This window comes from Dunckerocampus dactyliophorus, chromosome 17 (genome assembly GCF_027744805.1).
Source record: "Dunckerocampus dactyliophorus isolate RoL2022-P2 chromosome 17, RoL_Ddac_1.1, whole genome shotgun sequence".
Classification (NCBI taxonomy): domain Eukaryota; kingdom Metazoa; phylum Chordata; class Actinopteri; order Syngnathiformes; family Syngnathidae; genus Dunckerocampus; species Dunckerocampus dactyliophorus.
Window position 1 is genome coordinate 2,078,979 of NC_072835.1, and position 18,823 is coordinate 2,097,801.

The following is an 18,823-nucleotide window of genomic DNA, read 5'->3' on the forward strand; positions in this document are numbered from 1 at the left end:
CCTGCTACGATATTGTCGTTAGCAGGAAATAAAATCAGAGCAACAGCTTAGCAGGTGACTATTAAGTGTAAATGTGTGTGTGTGTGTGGGGGGGGCAATAAGTTGATACCTGAAATGTCTAGCAGGCCCGTGGGTTGGCCGGAGAGTGACCAAGGGTGGCCACCCAGTAGCTCGGCCACTCGTTGAGTTGCTTCTATTCCAACTAACTCTCCACCCAAGATACCCTGAAACAACGTTAGTGTCTCTTTTAAGGGTTTTAGTGTCGCATTGGGAAAACATGACAACACTGACTTGTTGACACTTAGATGGGACACGCATGTCCAGCATTTCATCGAAGATCAGATCAGGTAAAAATGAATGGAAGCAAAAACCTTGCACGAGGATGGTGGGCGTGTCCACACGGGCATGGCACACCTGGACTCCGCCCCTGACGGGAGATATTGGACCTGCATCATGTGCAGGTGCACACTTGAAGTCTCACACACACACACATGCCTTCATGGAGATTGATAGCATGGTGGCCAACGGGCTGCTTGTAAGAGCCAGAGAAGGTAAGACTAATCAGCTACTCATCTTTTTATTTGGAGATAAGACCACTCTTGACTTGGGCGTGATCCTCCCTCCAAGCCAGTCTATGGTTATGATTGTTTTTATTATACGAGGGCGTAGCTGTCATTGGAGATCTTTTAGGTGCTGAATGTAGTTTGAATACATTGACTTTGTCTGGTTTCCTCACTGTGCTGCTGCTCTAATGAGGCCGTGACGTCACAGCAATGCGGTCCCACTGGCTCACCTGCTCCCTCACTGCTATTAATAGCTCATTTACACACGCTGACAGGCTGGCTGGGCCTCTGTGTGTGTGTGTGTGTGTGTGTGTGTGTGCGCAGATGGAGGCATTAAAGGTCGAAGCTGGAAATGGCAGGAGATGCTCCGCTTCCCCAACATCAGCCTCTGCTCCAACATGGCCGCTGGCATTGGTGCGTTGGGTCAGCATCTTGGCGAGTTTGCATAAAGTTGGCTAATGTCACATGTCATTTTGGCCCTGTCAGTGCGGGACTACACTGACCTGTGCGTGGAGCAGCCCATCGGCAGGAGACTCTTTGAGCTCTTCTGTCGGAGCCGCGGGGACCTCCAGAACCACGTGGAACTCCACCAGGCTCTGGTACCACACCACGCAAGCTTTTCACAAGACAGCACTGGAAATGTCATGCATGTGTGCGCACACACACATGCATGGTGGAAGACAACCACAACGAATCACACCAGGCATCCTCCAGATGGTTATGATAGAACAGGGGTGTCCAAAGTGTAGCCCGGGGGCTGTTTTCACATTCTACAACTAAAAAAAATGCAAAAATGGAAAAATTAGCAGTAATTTAAAAACGATAAAGTCGAAATATTAAGAGAAAGAAATTGCAATCTAAAGAAAAAAATAATTTTCGGAGTATAACGTAATATTATGAGGAAAAATAACGTCTTTTTGTAGCGTAAAGTTGACATGTTAGAGAAATAAGTTATTTTTAAAAGTCATCATGTTGTGAAAAACAAAACGACTGCAACAAAGTTGTCATTTTTGGTAAATTAGGTTGCAGAAAAAGTTACATTACAAGAAATAGTCCAATATTATGGCAATAAAGTCACGATTACAAGAAGAACATTAATAAGAAGGCACTTGAAAGAGTGGGAACATTAGCAGCCATTTTACTAAAACAAAGTCGAAATATGAAGAGAAAAAAAGTCTTCATCTAACGAGGAAAAAAAATCATAATTTTCTGAGAAAAATGCAATATTATGCAGAAGAACAATGCCATTTTTGAAATATTAAAGAAATACGTCATTTTTTAAAGTCATAATGTTGTGGGGAAAAAAAACCAAAGTCGTCATTTTTGGAAAATGAGGTTGCGGGAAGAGGTTAATGCTGCGAGAATATGCCAATAAAGTCATAATTACAAGATGAGGAAAGAAAGGAGAAAGTTGCAATAGTTGGAAAATTAAAAAATAATGCAACAAAAATGAAAAGAAAAAAACGCAATTTTACAAGAATAAGCTTGTAATTAGAAAAATTAAAATTAGTCAATGCGTTATTAATGCATTAATGGCACTATTTTTTAAACACGTGATTAACGTGCACACGGCCTGTTTGACCCTCGGCCGACGCCAAAGTTTGAGGAAGCAGCGGTGACGGTGACCGTGGAGTTACAAGCCGGAGCAAATACTGAGCTGAAATGGAAAAAGAAAAGGGTTTTGATTGCTAAGTTTAGCTTGCAAGCCCTGGCAGATGGCTCTCGCAACAAGACCAAAGTTATTCGTTTCTACTGTCGCTGTGATTGGAACTGTCGCCGACTACGTCGTTGTTGACTTGCCAGAGAGACGCGAGAAGGTACTGAAGCACTGCCGGTATTTTTTATTGTCATTTATACAGTGCGTCTGTGTAGGCTCTCAGTCGTACAGGAGTTGTCCATCGAGGGAAAGGCTTCTTAAGACGTCATCTGTACTTCTGTGAAGAAGGTGTCGGACGTTTCGCTCCTCATCCGAAGAGCTTCGTCAGCGAACTAACAAGTGCTGGTAGCCTAGGCCTTAAATACAGTAAGAGTGGGCGGAATTGGTGTGCCAACACCCTCCTCCTATGGTTCCTTACACTAAGACTGGGCGGAGTAATCCTGCCATTAGCACCTCCGAACAAAGGGAAGAGTAGCTCCCTGTAGTTGGGTATGAACGACTCTGATACTGGCTCGTTAGCATCTATTGTTCTGGCTTGGCCCTGGCTCCACCTCATTTGCAAGACTAAAAGCTGTGGGTTTTGGTCTCAGTAACCTGCTGAACACAGGGTCCAAATTAAACCTCACACCACCATTCCGATTCAATGATGGGTTCTGTTGTTTGACAAAAATGGCTTCCTTTACTCCTCTTTCAAACCATCTGTTTTCTTTGGCCAAAATCTTTACCTCACTGTCCTCAAAAGAGTGATCAAACAACAGAACCCATCATTGAATCGGAATGGTGGTTTGAGGTTTAATTAACAGAAGCACCATAGCAAAACCAAAGAAAGGCATAAGGGAAAATTCCAGAAACTTCTATTGGAAAATCGACCACAGCTTGTCATAAACACTAAGGAGGGGTGGAATCAGACCAATACTGAAGAAAATTGGATCAAAAATCTGTCAGACAGAAGCCTCTCGGAGACAGAGAAGGCAGTATTAACCAAGGGTCTCAACTTCTCAGTGACTCCTAAAACGATACCCACAGTAGACTATATCACAGCAGCTGAATCGGCCATCAGGAACAACAACCTTTCTAGAACAGAGGCAGGGGACCTTCGTCTGAGGATATCGGCCCTTCTCAGTAGTGCTAAACCACCACCGTCCAATATCACGGGAGGTGAGAGGAAAGCATTAGCGGCTCTGCAGAAAGATGAGAGCATCACCATCTTACCAGCTGATAAGGGCAGATACACAGTGGTCCTCAATCAGCAGTACATCTACACCTTAAAGCAACCAATCACTCTTTTGAGGACAGCGAGGTAAAGATTTTGGCCAAAGAAAACAGATGGTTTGAAAGAGTAAAGGAAGTTATTTTTGTCAAACAACAGAACCCATCATTGAATCGGAATGGTGGTGTGAGGTTTAATTTGGACCCTGTGTTCAGCAGGTTACTGAGACCAAAACCCACAGCTTTTAGTCTTGCAAATGAGGTGGAGCCAGGGCCGAGCCAGAACAATAGATGCTAACGAGCCAGTATCAGAGTCGTTCATACCCAACTACAGGGAGCTACTCTTCCCTTTGTTCGGAGGTGCTAATGGCAGGATTACTCCGCCCAGTCTTAGTGTAAGGAACCATAGGAGGAGGGTGTTGGCACACCAATTCCGCCCTCTCTTACTGTATTTAAGGCCTAGGCTACCAGCACTTATTAGTTCGCTGACGAAGCTCTTTGGATGAGGAGCGAAGCGTCCGACACTTTCTTCACAGAAGTACAGATGACGTCTCAAGAAAGCCTTTCCCTCAATTTATACAGTGGTACCTTGGCATACGAGTGTCCCAACTTTTCAGGGGTTTTTTTTTAGACGCAAGCCATCTCTCGGCTGATTTCTTGCTTTGAACTGCACGCTAAAACTTCTGCTAGTTAAGGCAGGCATAGCGGAGGACACCTATGACGGGGCAGCGCTAGCATTGGCAGCACACTAGCTAGTCATCGAGACATCAGTAAAACATACGTACATTACAGCGATCTAATTGATCTTATTCATTACCGATTGTATTAAACTAAAACAGGAACAGGAACACTATCAAATTAAGAGCACTAAACGCATACAGAGCCACCATCCACCAATGCCAGCCTGGACTGGACCACAAATATGCACATTAGCACAATAAGGTCATCAAATCTTACCTTTATGCATCCCCACATCGTATCAGCATTTGGGAGCAAATATGAGGTGAAAGAAAAAGGGTAAAAATACAGCATAGTAGTAGTAGTGTAGTATAGTATAGTAGTGTAGTAGTCTACCTGTGTGAATTTCTCTATCTGTGCACCGTGTGAGAACCGGAGAAGGTGCATTCAAGGACTGTCAAAGTGGGACAAGTTGACGCTTGCATTAAACATTCCAAAACTAAATATATTATTTTTGAATAAAATAATGGCCCATATTTCCAAAATTGATATCCCTTTACATCAAATCTGACGTAGTTATCATTGTAGTTACCACATCAAGCTAGCCGCGGTTTTGAATCGGCGGCTGCTCAAGAAGCCGGACTCTTAAAACATCTTGGAGTCTTCTTGAGGAGATATCTCCGGCTGTAACAAGGACTGGTGAGAGACACAAACTCGCTGTTACAACGAATATTAAACACCGAAGGCAGTGTAAAACAAGCTAACGGCTAACTGACAACACTCGAGACGTTGTTGCTCAGCAACCACAATAATGCCAAAGAGAAAAGAGAAAAGAAGCGGATCTGACGGTGACTTCAGCAGTTCAGGTCGAAGCACTCCGGATTCGGTATGGAAGTGCGGGGTCGGGGGTGCGGGTCTTGTACCCACCCCTCCGCCGCCGAGACCTGACGATGAGTACATGCTCTATTGGAAGCGACAACTGAGTAATCATGTTGATGTACAAATGCAGAAAGCTACGAAGAAGTTCCAGGATCACGGAAAAGCAAGATGATATCCTAGCACAAACGCTACTGAAACTTGACAAGAGGCTGGAGCTTATTGAGGAGAAGGTAATGAAGCTGGATCCCGTGCAACAAAACACGGGTTCCTTAATGCAGAAGGCCCAGGACTTGAAGGATGAAGTTCAAGGTCTGAGAGTGGAGAATAAAGATTTACAGGAAAGTAATGCAGCACTGAGAGCCACTCTCAAAAAAGAGACTGAAGAAAAAGACAAAATCATTGAGCAACTGAAAACCACCATAGATGACATGGATCAGAACACGAGAATGAACGATGTGGTCGTGATGGGGCTTCGGATCAAACCGAGGTCCTATGCCAGGGCAGTGGCCAATAAGGACGAACCAGATGAAATGGATGTCGTTATTATTTTACTTTATTTTTACCTTTGGTTATTTGAGTGAATGAAAATAAATTTCTGGGATTTATAATAGATGAAAAAATGAGTTGGAAATCTCATATGAAAAAGATACAACAAAAGGTGGCAAGAAATACTTCAATATTGATCAAAGCAAAGTATGTTGTTGTTCAAAAATCACTTCACATTTTTACTGTTCTTTGGTAGATATTACCATATCTAACTTATTGTGTGGAGATATGGGCTAATAATTATAAAAGAAATCTTCACTCACTCAATGTACTGCAAAACAGATCGGTGAGGATAATTCATAATGCCGCGTACAGAGAACGTACAAACCCGTTATTTTTTAAATTGCAGATATTAAAATTTGCTGATTTAGTAAATTTTCAAACTGCTAAAATAATGCATAAAGTTAACAATAACTTGCTATGTCATACAGTAGTTCTCTATAAGAGAGGAGAAATATGATCTTAGGGTGTGAAAAGTGATTGCTCCCCCGTTAAAACATAACATAATTGAGATGAATTGAGATCTATCAGTGTGGAAAAGGTTATAAAGCCATTTCTAAAGCTTTGGGACTCCAGCCAACCACAGTGAGAGCCATTATCCACAAATGGCCAAAACATGGAGCAGTGGTGAACCTTCCCAGGAGTGGCCGGCCAACCAAAATGACCCCAAGAGCGCAATGATGACTCATCCGAGAGGTCACAAAAGACCCCACAACAACATCCAATGAACTGCAGGCCTCACTTGCCTCAGTTAAGGTCAGTGTTCATGACTCCACCATAAGAAAGACACTGGACACAAACGGCCTGCATGGCAGAGTTCCAAGACCAAAACCACTGTTGAACAAAAAAAACATTAAGGCTCATCTCAATTTTAACAGAAAACATCTTGATGATCCCCAAGACCTTTGGGAAAATACTCAAAAGTTGAACTTTTTGGAAGGTGTGTGTCCCATTACATCTGCCATTTCAGAATAAGAACATCATACCAGTAGTAAAATATGGTGGTGGTAGTGTGATGGTCTTCAGGACCTGGAAGACTTGCTGTGATAAATGGAAGCATGAATTCTGCTGAAGGAGAATGTCGGCCATCTGTTGGTGACCTCAAGCTGAAAGCAACTTGGGTTCTGCAGCAGGACAATGATCCAAATCACACCAGCAAGTCCACCTCTGAATGGATGAAGACTTTGGAGTGGTCTAGTCCAAGTCCTGACCTGAATCCTATTGAGATGCTGTGGCATGACCTTAAAAAGGCGCTTCATGCTGGAAAAGCCTCCAATGTGGCTGAATAACAACAATTGTGCAAAATTCCTCCCCAGCGCTGTAAGAGACTCATTGCAAGTTATCACAAACGCTTGATTGCAGTTGTTGCTGCTAAGGGGGGCCAACCACTTATTAGCTTTAGGGGGCCATCACTTTTTCACACAGGGACCATGTAGCTTTGGATTGTTTTTCTCCCTTAATAATAAAAAGTCTCATTTAAAACTTACATTTTGTGTTGAGTTGTGTTGTCATTGACTAATATTTACATTTGTTTGATGACCTGAAACATTTAAGTGTGATAAACAAAAAATGCAAAAAAACGAGAAATCATGAAGGGGGCAAACACTTTTTCCCACCACCGTATACAGTATGTGGTATATACTATAAATACACGAGTGTCCTCTTGTCTTCAGGATGACTTCAACATGCAGCATGACGAGGACAGACGCTCCTTTGGAATCGGCATCATTGAACGATTCCTCGCTCGGGAGGTGGGAAGACAACACCCAGCAACACCCCCCCCCCCCCGTGTGTGTGTACAGTATGTTGCTGGTCCTCACCTGAGTGTCTCCTCAGTCCAAACAGCTCATCCCTGAGGTGTCCAAACACAGACCAAGCTGCATCCAGCAACTGGAGGTGGATCCTTGCGGAGACGTCTTCAGAGACTGCAGGGAGTAAGTACCCCCCCCACCGCTGCGTGCACTGGTGTTTGAGAAGGGGGTTATGCAGTTAGGAGAAAGGACTAATGCACATGTTCGTTAGAGATCTACATTGGTACCTGAGTGGAGAACCTTTCCATCAGTACCAGCAGAGCATGTACTTTGACCGCTTCCTTCAGTGGAAGATGCTGGAGAGGTGAGTCAGCTGTGTGATTGACTGATTGATTGATTGATGTAGACGTCTTCTAAGCGTCATGTGTCCTGGCTTTGTCCTCAAGGAGGCCCATCACCAAGAACATGTTCCGACAGTACCGAGTGCTAGGCAAAGGGGGCTTTGGAGAGGTAACATGATTCTTCTGTATTTTTATTGGAACTTGCCTTCCACCTTCAACCACATTGTAAACACGAAGGACCCAGAACAGAACCCTGAGGAACCCCGCAGGTTCACGTTATTTTCCATGCGGTTAGCTAAAGGGATATTCTCCTGGTTCAGGTGTGGGCGTGTCAGGTGCGGGCCACGGGGATGATGTACGCCTGCAAGAAGCTGGAGAAGACGCACGTGAAGAAGAGGCGATGCGAGGCCATGGCGCTCAACGAGAAGCAGATTCTGGAGAGCGTGGACAGCCGCTTTGTGGTGAGACCCGTTACCAACGTAACGTATCCATCAGGAACATTTTTATGGAAGGCAGAGTTTCTCCTCCAGCGAGGGCCACATAGTGAATGAAAAATAAAACAGTTAAAAACGGCCCCCAGGCCGCACTTTGGACACCCCTGATGTAACGCAAAGCGCGCTGCTTTTCCGCCCGCAGGTGAACTTGGCTTACGCCTACGAGACCAAGCACACCTTGTGTCTGGTTCTGACCATGATGAGCGGCGGCGACTTGAAGTTTCACATTTACAACATGGGCGTGGCCGGCTTGGACGCCGACCGAGTGCGCTTCTACGCCGCCGAAGTCTGCTGCGGCCTCATGCACCTGCACGCCAAATCCATCCTTTACAGGTGAGCGCAGCCCTTCCCACCCACACGCCTCACAACGGCACCCTTTGACCCAAACTCTGTCTTGTCTCGCAGGGATCTAAAACCCGACAACATTCTCCTCGATGAGCACGGTATGCACCTTAGCTATATTTGGCTTTGGAATGACAACAGGTTGCGCCAAAAATAAAGGCTAATTGTGTCATCTAGGCGTAGCCTGCTCTGTTCTGACATACTTGAACACGTTGAGAGAGAGAGAAGCACCAATTAGTCCAAAAGGAAATGTCACTTAAAGCTACAAACATTTTTACAGGACACATCAGGATCTCCGACCTGGGCCTGGCCATCAGGGTCTCCGAGGGGGAGCTGGTGAAAGGCCGCGTGGGCACTCTGGGATACATGGGTCAGTACCGTCCCAACTCTGATGCTGGTGTCCGGTGTGTGGGGGCAACACGCTCGGCACCACTTTTGACGTAAAAACATGCAAGTCAAGTTTGGATGATGTAGCCCAGGGGTGTCCAAACCTTTTCCTCCAGTGAGGGCCGCATCGTGAAAAAGCAAACACATGCAGATATGCTAACAACGTATGTTTATTTCGAGAAAAAAGCATATTATTCATATCAACTTCACTCTTTGCTCTTTTTTTCCCATTTTTGCTGTTTCTTTTTTTATTTGCCAAATATTTCTCCTTTCTTCTTAAATAATAATCATACATTTTCTTAATATTATGATTTTCACTTAAAAAAAATCAACATTTTCTTTAATATTACTAAAATTATGAAATTATTTTTCCTCATATTACAAGTTTATTCTCATGAAATTGTGCCTTTTTCCCCCTTGATATTTTGACTTTATTTTGTTATTTTTGTTATATTTTGTTTTTTCCCCCAATTTGTTCTTTTTTATTTCTTTTTTTAAATTTTCTAAACATTTCAACTTTCTTCTTAAATATACAAGGAATGTAAATACTGTATGTACATCAAACAAGACTCATATTTATGCTGTAAATCACAATATGGGGGATCTGCGCTCTCCCGGTGCTTTTCTACTTTTAATATACTTTTTCCAACTGACTTTGCTGTAAATGTTCTTCTCGTCGTGACAATGACAATATTCCTGTAGTAGTGTTTGGACTTTATTCGCATAGCTCTTTCCGCAAGCAAAAACGGCAGCTTTATTTGTTGTTTGTTTCTCATGATGTTACTTCATAAAAACAGAACAGCTTCTTGAAGCCACTCATGCTGTCATCGGCAGGTGAATGTGCTAACAGCGTCAAAGCGCTATAAAAGTGAGACCATTTTTACCATTTTCTTCAACTTGCTTGCTGGAAATGTTCTCGTAATTATGACAATATTCCCACCATATTGGCACTTTATTCTCTTAACATTGGAACTTTTTCTGCAACCTCATTAAAAAAAAAAAAATCTCTCTTAAATATTTCAACTTAATGCTGTTAAAATTATATTATTTATTTTTGTTATTTTCCCTCATGACATTGTTCTCGTAAAATTACAATTTTTTATTCTCATAAAATTGACAGCTGTTGTTTCCAGTCTGTCTTCTTGAAATACTAATCTTCCAACTATTTTGTCTTCTTCTTCTTCTTGTGAACCTTCTTCTCCTAATTATGACTTTATTCTCATAATATTCTAACTTTTTCCTCAATGACTTGTTTTCTTGGCTTCTCATGTCACATCTAAATTTTGACTTTATGCTACTAAAATCATGTTAGTTTTTCTCATAAAATTACATTTTTCTCAGAAAATTTGAACTTTTTGTCATGAGGTTACAATTCTTTTATCTTAATACACTGCTCAAAAAAATTAAAGGAACACTTGGAAAACACATCAGATCTAAACTGGGGGGAAAAAGGACTGGAAGACAGTGGTGAGGTGTGCTGTAGGTGTGACAGAGGAGTTCAAGGTGGAGGTGGGACTGCATCAGGGATCAGCTCTGAGCCCCTTCTTGTTCGCTAGAGAGGAGAAGCTAGAGAGGTGGAGGTTTGCCCTGGAAAGGAGAGGAATGAAGGTTAGCGCAGTAAGACAGAGTACATGTGTGGGAATGAGAGGGACCCAAGTGGAAGAGTGAGCTTACAGGGAGACGAGCTCAAGAAGGTGGAGGATTTGAAGTACTTAAGGTCAACAGTCCAGAGCGATGGAGAGTGTGGAAAAGAGGTGAAGAAGCGTGTACAGGCAGGATGGTACGGGTGGAGAAAAGTGTCAGGTGTGATGTGTGATAGGAAAGGAAACTGTGGTGGTGTTTGGTCTAGAGACAGTGTCCATGAGGAAAAGACAGGCGACAGAGCTGGAGGTAGCAGAGATGAAGATGCTGAGGTTCTCTCTGGGAGTGACCAGGAAGGATAGGATCAGGAATGAGTACATCAGAGGGACAGCACATGTTAGAGGTTTTGGAGATAAAGTCAGAGAGGCCAGACTGAGATGGTTTGGACATGTCCAGAGGAGAGATAGGGAATATATAGGTAGAAGGATGCTGAGTTTGGAACTGCCAGGCAGGAGGCCGAGAGGAAGACCAAAGAGGAGGTTTATGGATGTAGTGAAAGAGGACATGAAGGTAGTTGGTGTGAGAGAAGAGGATGCAGAAGACAGGCTTAGATGGAGGCCATTGATTGGCTGTGGCGACCCCTGAAGGGAAAAGCCCAAAGGAGAAGAAGAAGATGCTTCTATTATTTCCCCATAACATTACAAGTTTATTTTGTCTTGATGTTTTGACTTTATTCTGGTAAAATCATGACTTCATTCCCATAACATTTAGAATTTATTCTCATAACTATACATTTTATTTCATTTTCCAAAAATGACAACTTTGTTCGTTGTTTTCTTTGTCCCTCATAATATTACGACTTGTTAAAAAAATGTCTTTAAATATTTCAACTTTACGCTACTAAAATGACGTGTTTCCTCATATCTCTTAGTATTTGGACTTTATTCTCATAAAACGACAGCAGTTTTTTCCCAACTATTTCAGCTTTCCTCTCGTAAATGTTCTTCTCATAGTGGTGACTTTATTCTGGTAACCTCATTTTCCAAAAAAGCCACCTTTATTCATTGTTCAGTTTCTCGTAATATTACGTCTTTGTCCCCCTCATATCACGATGTTATTCTTGTAAAATGACAACTTTTTTGTCTTAATACTATGACTTTATTCTCGCAATATCCCAGTTTTTGTGTTAAATGATATTTTTTGAATGTGCTGCGGGTCCACAAAAGAACTAAAAAAAACCAAAACCCAGCCTCGGGCCACACTTTGGACACCCCTGATGTAGCTGAACACAACATTCCTCTCCCCTGCTGATGGCGTGCAGCTCCAGAGGTGATCGCCTACGAGCACTTCGGCTTCAGCGCCGACTGGTGGGGCCTCGGCTGCCTCATCTACGAAATGACGGCGGGTCAGCCGCTGTTCCGGACGCGGGGCAAGCCCTTCAAAAAGGTGCACTTGGAGCTGAAGATCCTGACGCTGAAGGAGGAGTACAGTGACCGCTTCAGCCAGACGGCCAAGGACATCTGCTCCCAGGTGCCACCACGCGTTCCTCAATGTCAGCGTTGTCATGGAAACCATCCAACCAAACACCACCCCGCTGTCTTGCAGCTGCTCATCAAAGACCCCAAGACCAGGCTGGGATGCAAGGCGGCGGGAGGGAGAGAAGTTCAGTCGCATCCCTTCTTCCGAGAAATCAACTTCCGGATGCTGGAGGCGGGGCTTGTCAACCCTCCTTTTACACCTGATGCAAGTATTCAGCCTATCAACACGTCAACGTTGCTAGCATCGTCTTTAAACCGTACAACCAACAGCTAGCTGGAGTTGTGGCCCATTCGTCCAGGTTGGAGGCCGCCTTGCTCTTTAAACCTTTAACAAGTGTAGGCAACATGACTTGCAGTGCTACCGTACCGTGGCACGCAACACAACACGACACGACACGACACGACACGACACGACACGTCAACACACACCACGGACAAAGTGACCTACCTACTGCACCATGTGGGCATATCAATAAATATCTACGCACAATACCCATGCCCAAAAACTCAACACCCCCCATATATTCCCACCGCAAGGCATGCTGGGTAGCTTGTGGTACGCTTTCTCCCAACATTTTGCTGTTTGTCACATTTTTGCTTGATTGCAAAACATGTCGAGGAGGTCGTCAGCGAAGGAAAGGAAGTTGGAGTTGACACGCTCTCATTGCTTTATGTGTCAACGCTCACACATTAAATTCTCCGCCGCCTTCCGTCAATTCATTCTTATTCCGCCGTTTTCTGACTCCTGCTTCATTTTTCAAACTTCCACCCGTCACGCGTTTCTCGACCGATTCAAACCATTCCACATGTCCAGCGTTTCAAACTAACAATTATCACATTCCCACTTTTCCTTTCATCTTAATTACTCCAAATACTTGAACATCTTCCAACCAATTCTAACAATTCCGACATCAACTCGTTCAGCACAATCCAGACATGAATGCAACCTATTTTTCACATTTACATTTTTTTAATTTTTTTCCCCAAAACTCCCACTTTTCCAGAAAACTAATTACCTCTGAAGGAATGCTACCACTTCCACATTTCTCAACCGATTCACCTCATTCCAACATCAACTGCCTCAACTAAGTCAGGACACTCGTACTATTATCCACAGCGCAAAAATTCCCCACTTTTCCCGACATGCTCTAATTAGATCAAAGGCATTCAGCAACTACTTCCACATTTCTCACCGGATTCCAAACGACCGTTCCAACATCAACACGTTCCTGCTCATTTTTATTTCCCCCCTCATCAGGCTTGATTTTGCCATTATGTCAAACAAGGAAATTGTGTATCTTAGTGTATCATTAGCAAAGGGTCTACTGTAAAACGCTTATTAACATTATTAGAGCCCTGTAGACATGAAATAACACCCCTGTAGTTACCTTTACACTCCTATTATTCATTGTTTAAAACACATTGCACCACTCTTATGCTGCAGTTAACAAGCTAGCACCTCAAATGTATTTCTTCTAATCTTATGAAGCCACAAAATGTACCACTTCCACACAAGAGGAGCACTTTTTTTCCCGCTATCATGTCGGACATGCTATGGCTGACGTCATGCAGTGTTAAGGTAATGTAGTAATGTGCGGCTCGAGACTGAAATATCAAGGCTTCCAATACGAGCTCCTCATGCTTCTCCAATCAAAACATCGACACTTTAGTCATTTGAGGGAATGTATGTCTGTTGAAACGATGAGCGATTGCAAACGGTGCCATGCGTGAATTGTGAATAAAGTTTTCATTGTTAAAGTAGTTTGTAATAATTACTCATTTATTTTAATGGTTTTATCAATTTGCTTTTCTTTTTCTGTTGTTGTATATTAGTTTGACTACATTGTAAATCACCCTGCTACTTCAATATACTTCAGGGTTTAAAATAAATCACTAACTTAAACGAGAAAGGCACTCCACATCATACATACTATGTTAGCATGCTAACACCTAAAATGATAGTGCTAAGAGTTTATGTAATAGTCAACCTATGAAAACTGATAAAAATGCTAGCATGCTAACATTAGCATGCTAGCAACTCTAATATGCTAACACCTAGCATAATAGTGCAAAGTGTTGATTTATGCGTTTACCTCACTGATCTAAAAAAAAGACTGGATCGAGCTTCTATTGTTTTATTTTTGAAGCCAATGGAAATTTGCGGCGACCATCTTGGTGAGACCTCTTTGCTGTGAGACAACAGTATGGCAACGCACTGGTAAAACTTCGATTGATCGTATAGCCACCAAAATCAACTGCTAAAGGTTATAACTACTCAGATTTATACGCTTTTGTGTCATTTATCAAGCTAGTAAGATGTATTTTAGCTTTGAGACGGACAAAAAATTGGCTGTGTGGCAGCCTGCAAACATTGTTTACGTATGGAATTTAAAGTCTATCTTTGTCTAATTATTTTCCTACGGTAAACCATTATTTTTTTTATCTCAGGATAAGGTTAAGGCAGGAAGAAAGCAGAAATTTTGTCACATGTCTTCTACCTTTGCGTGAATCATGTGTGGTATCAGAATGAATGTAACTTGGTAGTTGTGGTAGCTTTTAAAAAAGCTGTTTTTTGGTACAAAAAGACATTAGATAAGTGCAAATACTCAAAGCCTACTGTAAAAAACTGCATAGAAATAATTTTATCATTGATTGCTAGGCTAGGCACCAAAAAAAGGCGTAGTTGTTACAAGAAGGTGTAACTAGAAAATTCTTGCAAAACCACCCATCAAAGTTCATACTTTAACTTTTGGTTACATTTCGAGAACTTTTCAAAGCAAAGCCGTTCAAGTAGTGGCACATATATCAGGTCAAAAAAAGGTGCCAAGTAAAAGTACTTACGAGTGGAAGGTTCTTGGGAAGTGCTTTTTAAGTTGTGTTTCCTCATCCTCGCTTCCTTCACTGGCACTCCTGATGTTTTTGATGATTTTTCACTAATTCTGCGTTCGTATACCAGCACAATCACAAAGCTGTGGCGCGTAAGGTGGTCTCACCAAGATGGCGGCAATCGAAAAAACCTGACTTCAAATTTTGGCGCGTGAAAACAATAGGTTGCTCAATCCAGTCTTTTTTTTTAGATCAGTGGTTTACCTATGAAAACGGCTAGAAATGCTGTTATGGTAATGTTAGCATGCTAGCAATGCTAACATGCTAAACGTTAGCATGCTAACACCTAGCATAATAGTGATAAGTGTTTATATGTGTCTAGCTATAAAAATGACTAAAAATGCTACTATGCTGTTATTAACTGCTAACGTACTAACATTAGCACGCTAATGCGTAGCATAATAGTGCTAAGTAAAGTGTCTAGCTATGAAAATGGCTAAAAATGCTCCTGCTCATGTTAGCATGCTAGCAATGCTAACATATTAACATTAGCACGCTAATGCGTAGCATAATAATGCTAAGTAAAGTGTTTAGCTATTAAAATGGCTAAAAATGCTACTATGCTAATGTTAGCATGCTAGCAAGAGAAATGTGGCAGTAGTAGCGGTAATTCAGACAAAAGGATGAATTTTAGGAAAATTCTGAACTTTAGATCACCCCCAAAATGTAATCCGTTCTAAAATGTATCCCTTTCCGACAACTGCTGAAAATTTCATCTAAATCCATTCAGAACTTTTCAAGTTATTTTGAACATAAACAGACAAAAAAACAGAAAAGGTAATTATATTATGACTGTATTAATTGTCTTGTATTCTTATGCTATGACATGAAATACTACCTTTTAAAATTTACCAGGCACATTAAGTGAATTTGGACAAGTATGAGTAGCGGACGGTATCGAGCTGAATTTTACTCCATATCGGATTGGAAATGATATCACAAGAAATGTTAGTGTGTTTTTCAAGGTGTGCTTTCACCTGGAAGTGACAGCGGTGTGTGTTTGTGGTTGCGCAGCCCAGGATGGTGTACTGCAGCGACATGCTGGACATCGACGAGTTCTCCACCGTGAGGGGGGTCACGCTGGACTGCACAGATGACCGCTTCTACGCGCAGTTCAACACGGGCAGCGTTCCCACAGCGTGGCAGAACGAGGTGGCGTGACGTCTCGGTGCGCACGTGACGCTGCCGTGCGGGGGTCCGACTGACGGCCTGTCTTTGCTTCTCGGTGCAGATGATCCAGACGGGATGTTTCAGCGAGCTTAACGTTTTTGGACCTGGCGGCAGTCGACCTCCAGACTTGACTCCGGAGTTGTCTTCTCACGGGACTGGGGGTCGAAGACGTAGCCTGCTCAAAAAAATCATGCGCAAATTTGAAACCAGGGGTGCACGATAATTAGCGAGCTGATAAGAGGGAATTATGATAGCATACTGATAAATCCATAGCTCCCATAACAATTTAAAAATGTTAAAAACGCTCCAATGACGCGAGATTACCTGTACTGTTCGGGGGTGAGCAAATCAAACGAACCCCGTCGAGCACACAGAAAACCTTATCGGCTACCTGAAAGCACCATCGCTAACACGCCTGGGGCTTGTTGTGCCACGGCATTTGAAAAGCGCAAAAGGTCTGCCAGAGACCTCCGCAGCGTCACACCGGCCGCTCTCAACGTACGCCCGAATACAGTGCACCTTGCTGGGCAACGCTAGGTGGCTCTTCCCACTCTACACGTCGCTTCTCCTGACCTCTGTTAAACTGTAATACAGTTAAACAAGAAAAATTTAAAAAATGGAAAAAAGAGCAGTAATTTTACCAGAATAAAGTAGAAATATTAAAATATAGTCATAACATTCATATTAAATAGTAATTTTCACAATATTAGTAATTAAAGAATAAAGTCGAAATCTTTGGAAATTTCGGTTGGGGAAAAGAGTTGTGATGTTACAAGTCAAAACATTACGGGAATAATGTCACAGTGTTATGAAAAAAAAGAAAAAAAAAAGGGTCTCCTCGCGCCCTACGTAGCAGCACACCGGCTGCTCGGAGCGTGTGCTCGAATACAGTGCACCTTGCTGGGCCACAGCAGGTGGCTCCTCCCCCTCTATACTCATGACATTTGATCAGGACAAATCAGCAGGTACACTTGGTCAAATCCTAATTTATTCCGTCCTTCTTACCTCCTTCTTACATATAATTTTTCAAAAAGCAGACATTAAAACTGTCGGCTATCAGTATCTTGAGAAACAGATATCGTCGGTATCAGTTTGGAAAACAAATATATCGTGCGTACCCTTTTTAAACCCGTCCGGCTGAGTGTCCTCTGTCTGTCGGACGACAGACGACCCTGCCCTCCAACGTCTTCAAGTGGGGAATTCTGTCCTCGCATTACTTGAGGGCAGGAAGAGACTGCCTGGCAGATGCAGTCTGCTGCACATCAGACGTGCTTTGTCAGCATATTGCAAGCTTGTGTTGTAGCTCCCAGCTGCAGCCAGTCAGTGACACCACAGCTGCCTTGTAAATAAACTGTACAAATGTAGCTAAGTAAAGACTTGTTTTTTGTCTCTAAGAAAATCCCTTTAGTAGTTGTGGCAAGTTTGACAAAAGGTCCAAGCTCATTTTAAACAGAACATGGCATACTTTTATTTGCGTCCTTTAAAAAAAAATGCACACAGTGAGAAGACGGTGGAGCAACACATCCGTACGTGTCTTGTGTGTCATTGCAGGGGTGTCCAAAGTGTGGACAGGCGGCCATTTGCAGCAGATATTAATATTAGAAAATGATGACAAAAACATGAAAAAGAATAAGAAAAAATATTTCCACAATTTCTGCAATTTTAGTAACGAAACAAAGAAGAAAGTTTCAATTTTTGCAAAATTAGGTTCGTCTTGAAACATAAATAACTTGTTAGCGTATCTACATGTCCCCCATATTCTTTGATTTTGGCGTACGCGGCCCTCGCTGGCCAGTCTGGACACCCCTGCTCTAACGCAAAAGGCTGACGAATGTCTGCTCTTGTCACACTAATTCGTTTTTATTTAAACGTATTTTAAATAAAAATGAAGCAATTAGAAGAGGTGTCTGCTACAGAGTGTAAATATTGATAATGGTGATAAAACCAGCTGCCTGTTTCCACAGATGTGTGAGGGGGAGGCGGGGGCTCACCCCTCCCACGGCGGGCTGCGTCGCCCGTCCACGTCGGTCTCCACGTGGTAGAGCGTGTCGGCCAGCGTGTGCTCGATGACGGCGCCCCAGCCCATGTCGCTCATCTGAGGGAGAGGAGGAAGTGCTGAGACATGAAGGTCGTGTGAGGGTGGGGTGGGGTGGGGTGGGGGCGAGCTCTCACCGGCTTGTAACGGATGTCTTTTGGGGGATGTTTGAAATGTGGGCCGAAGTTGACGGACACCTGAGGAGAGAAGATGCCAAGTCAGGGACGGAAAGGACGGACGGAGGACGGAGAGGCGGGACCGACCGTGCAGCTCTTGTAGAGGGAGATGGCAGGGAAGTAGAGGCCTTCAAACAGGTTCTCAAAGGCCACGCCTTGGCTCACCCCATTCTTGTAGAAGATCATCTGCCGGTGTGCACAGTCAGCATCATCAGCGTCCAAGTGGACTTGAAGGATTTATGCTAGTTGTTTTTTTACTTTTAAAATATCATCATGAAAACTAAAAAACAAAACAGCAAAATGCAATTTAACAAGATGAATTTTATAAGTCAAAATATTAAAGAAAAGTTGTAATCTGAGAAAAAAATATGTAATTTTACGAGAATAATTTCAATTTATGAGGAAAAATAACTAACACATATTAACAAAAAATGTGTCGTATTATGTCAAAACAAAACAACAAAGTTGTAATTTTAATTTTTGAACAATTAGGTTGCGGGAAAAGTTATAACATTAGAATAAAGTCCATCCATCTTCTTCTGCTTATGCGGGTCGCCAGGGCAGCAGTCTCAGTTGGGAAGTCCAGACTT

At 42.8% G+C, this 18,823-nt stretch overlaps 2 protein-coding genes across 6 annotated transcripts in view; one reads left to right on the forward strand and one right to left on the reverse strand.

The window, feature by feature from the left end:
* Window positions 1–18,148, forward strand: LOC129169796 (G protein-coupled receptor kinase 6-like). 4 transcript variants are annotated; one of them, XM_054756561.1, is made up of 16 exons: window positions 1–234; window positions 306–551; window positions 888–977; window positions 1,050–1,162; window positions 7,206–7,283; window positions 7,369–7,466; window positions 7,555–7,647; window positions 7,730–7,793; window positions 7,945–8,085; window positions 8,261–8,451; window positions 8,524–8,561; window positions 8,741–8,830; window positions 11,750–11,958; window positions 12,034–12,171; window positions 15,867–16,004; window positions 16,084–18,148. In XM_054756561.1, the coding sequence occupies exons 2-16, from the start codon at window positions 317–319 to the stop codon at window positions 16,243–16,245; spliced, it is 1,878 nt and encodes a 625-aa protein (XP_054612536.1). In that variant the 5' UTR covers window positions 1–234; window positions 306–316; the 3' UTR covers window positions 16,246–18,148. The 4 variants fall into 4 exon arrangements, with proteins under 4 accessions (XP_054612536.1, XP_054612535.1, XP_054612537.1 ...); XM_054756560.1 differs by having other exon boundaries at window positions 1–551; XM_054756562.1 differs by having other exon boundaries at window positions 2–551; window positions 839–977.
* The window catches only part of ash2l (ash2 like, histone lysine methyltransferase complex subunit), a 13,072-nt gene continuing 11,714 nt past the window's right edge, over window positions 17,466–18,823 (reverse strand). For both annotated transcript variants that reach the window (XM_054756564.1, XM_054756565.1), the window contains 3 exons: window positions 18,321–18,419; window positions 18,195–18,254; window positions 17,466–18,117 (listed from right to left, as the gene is read on the reverse strand). In XM_054756564.1, the coding sequence (XP_054612539.1) occupies window positions 18,010–18,117; window positions 18,195–18,254; window positions 18,321–18,419 (267 nt within the window). In that variant the 3' untranslated portion in view covers window positions 17,466–18,009. The remainder of the gene's footprint in view (window positions 18,118–18,194; window positions 18,255–18,320; window positions 18,420–18,823) is intronic.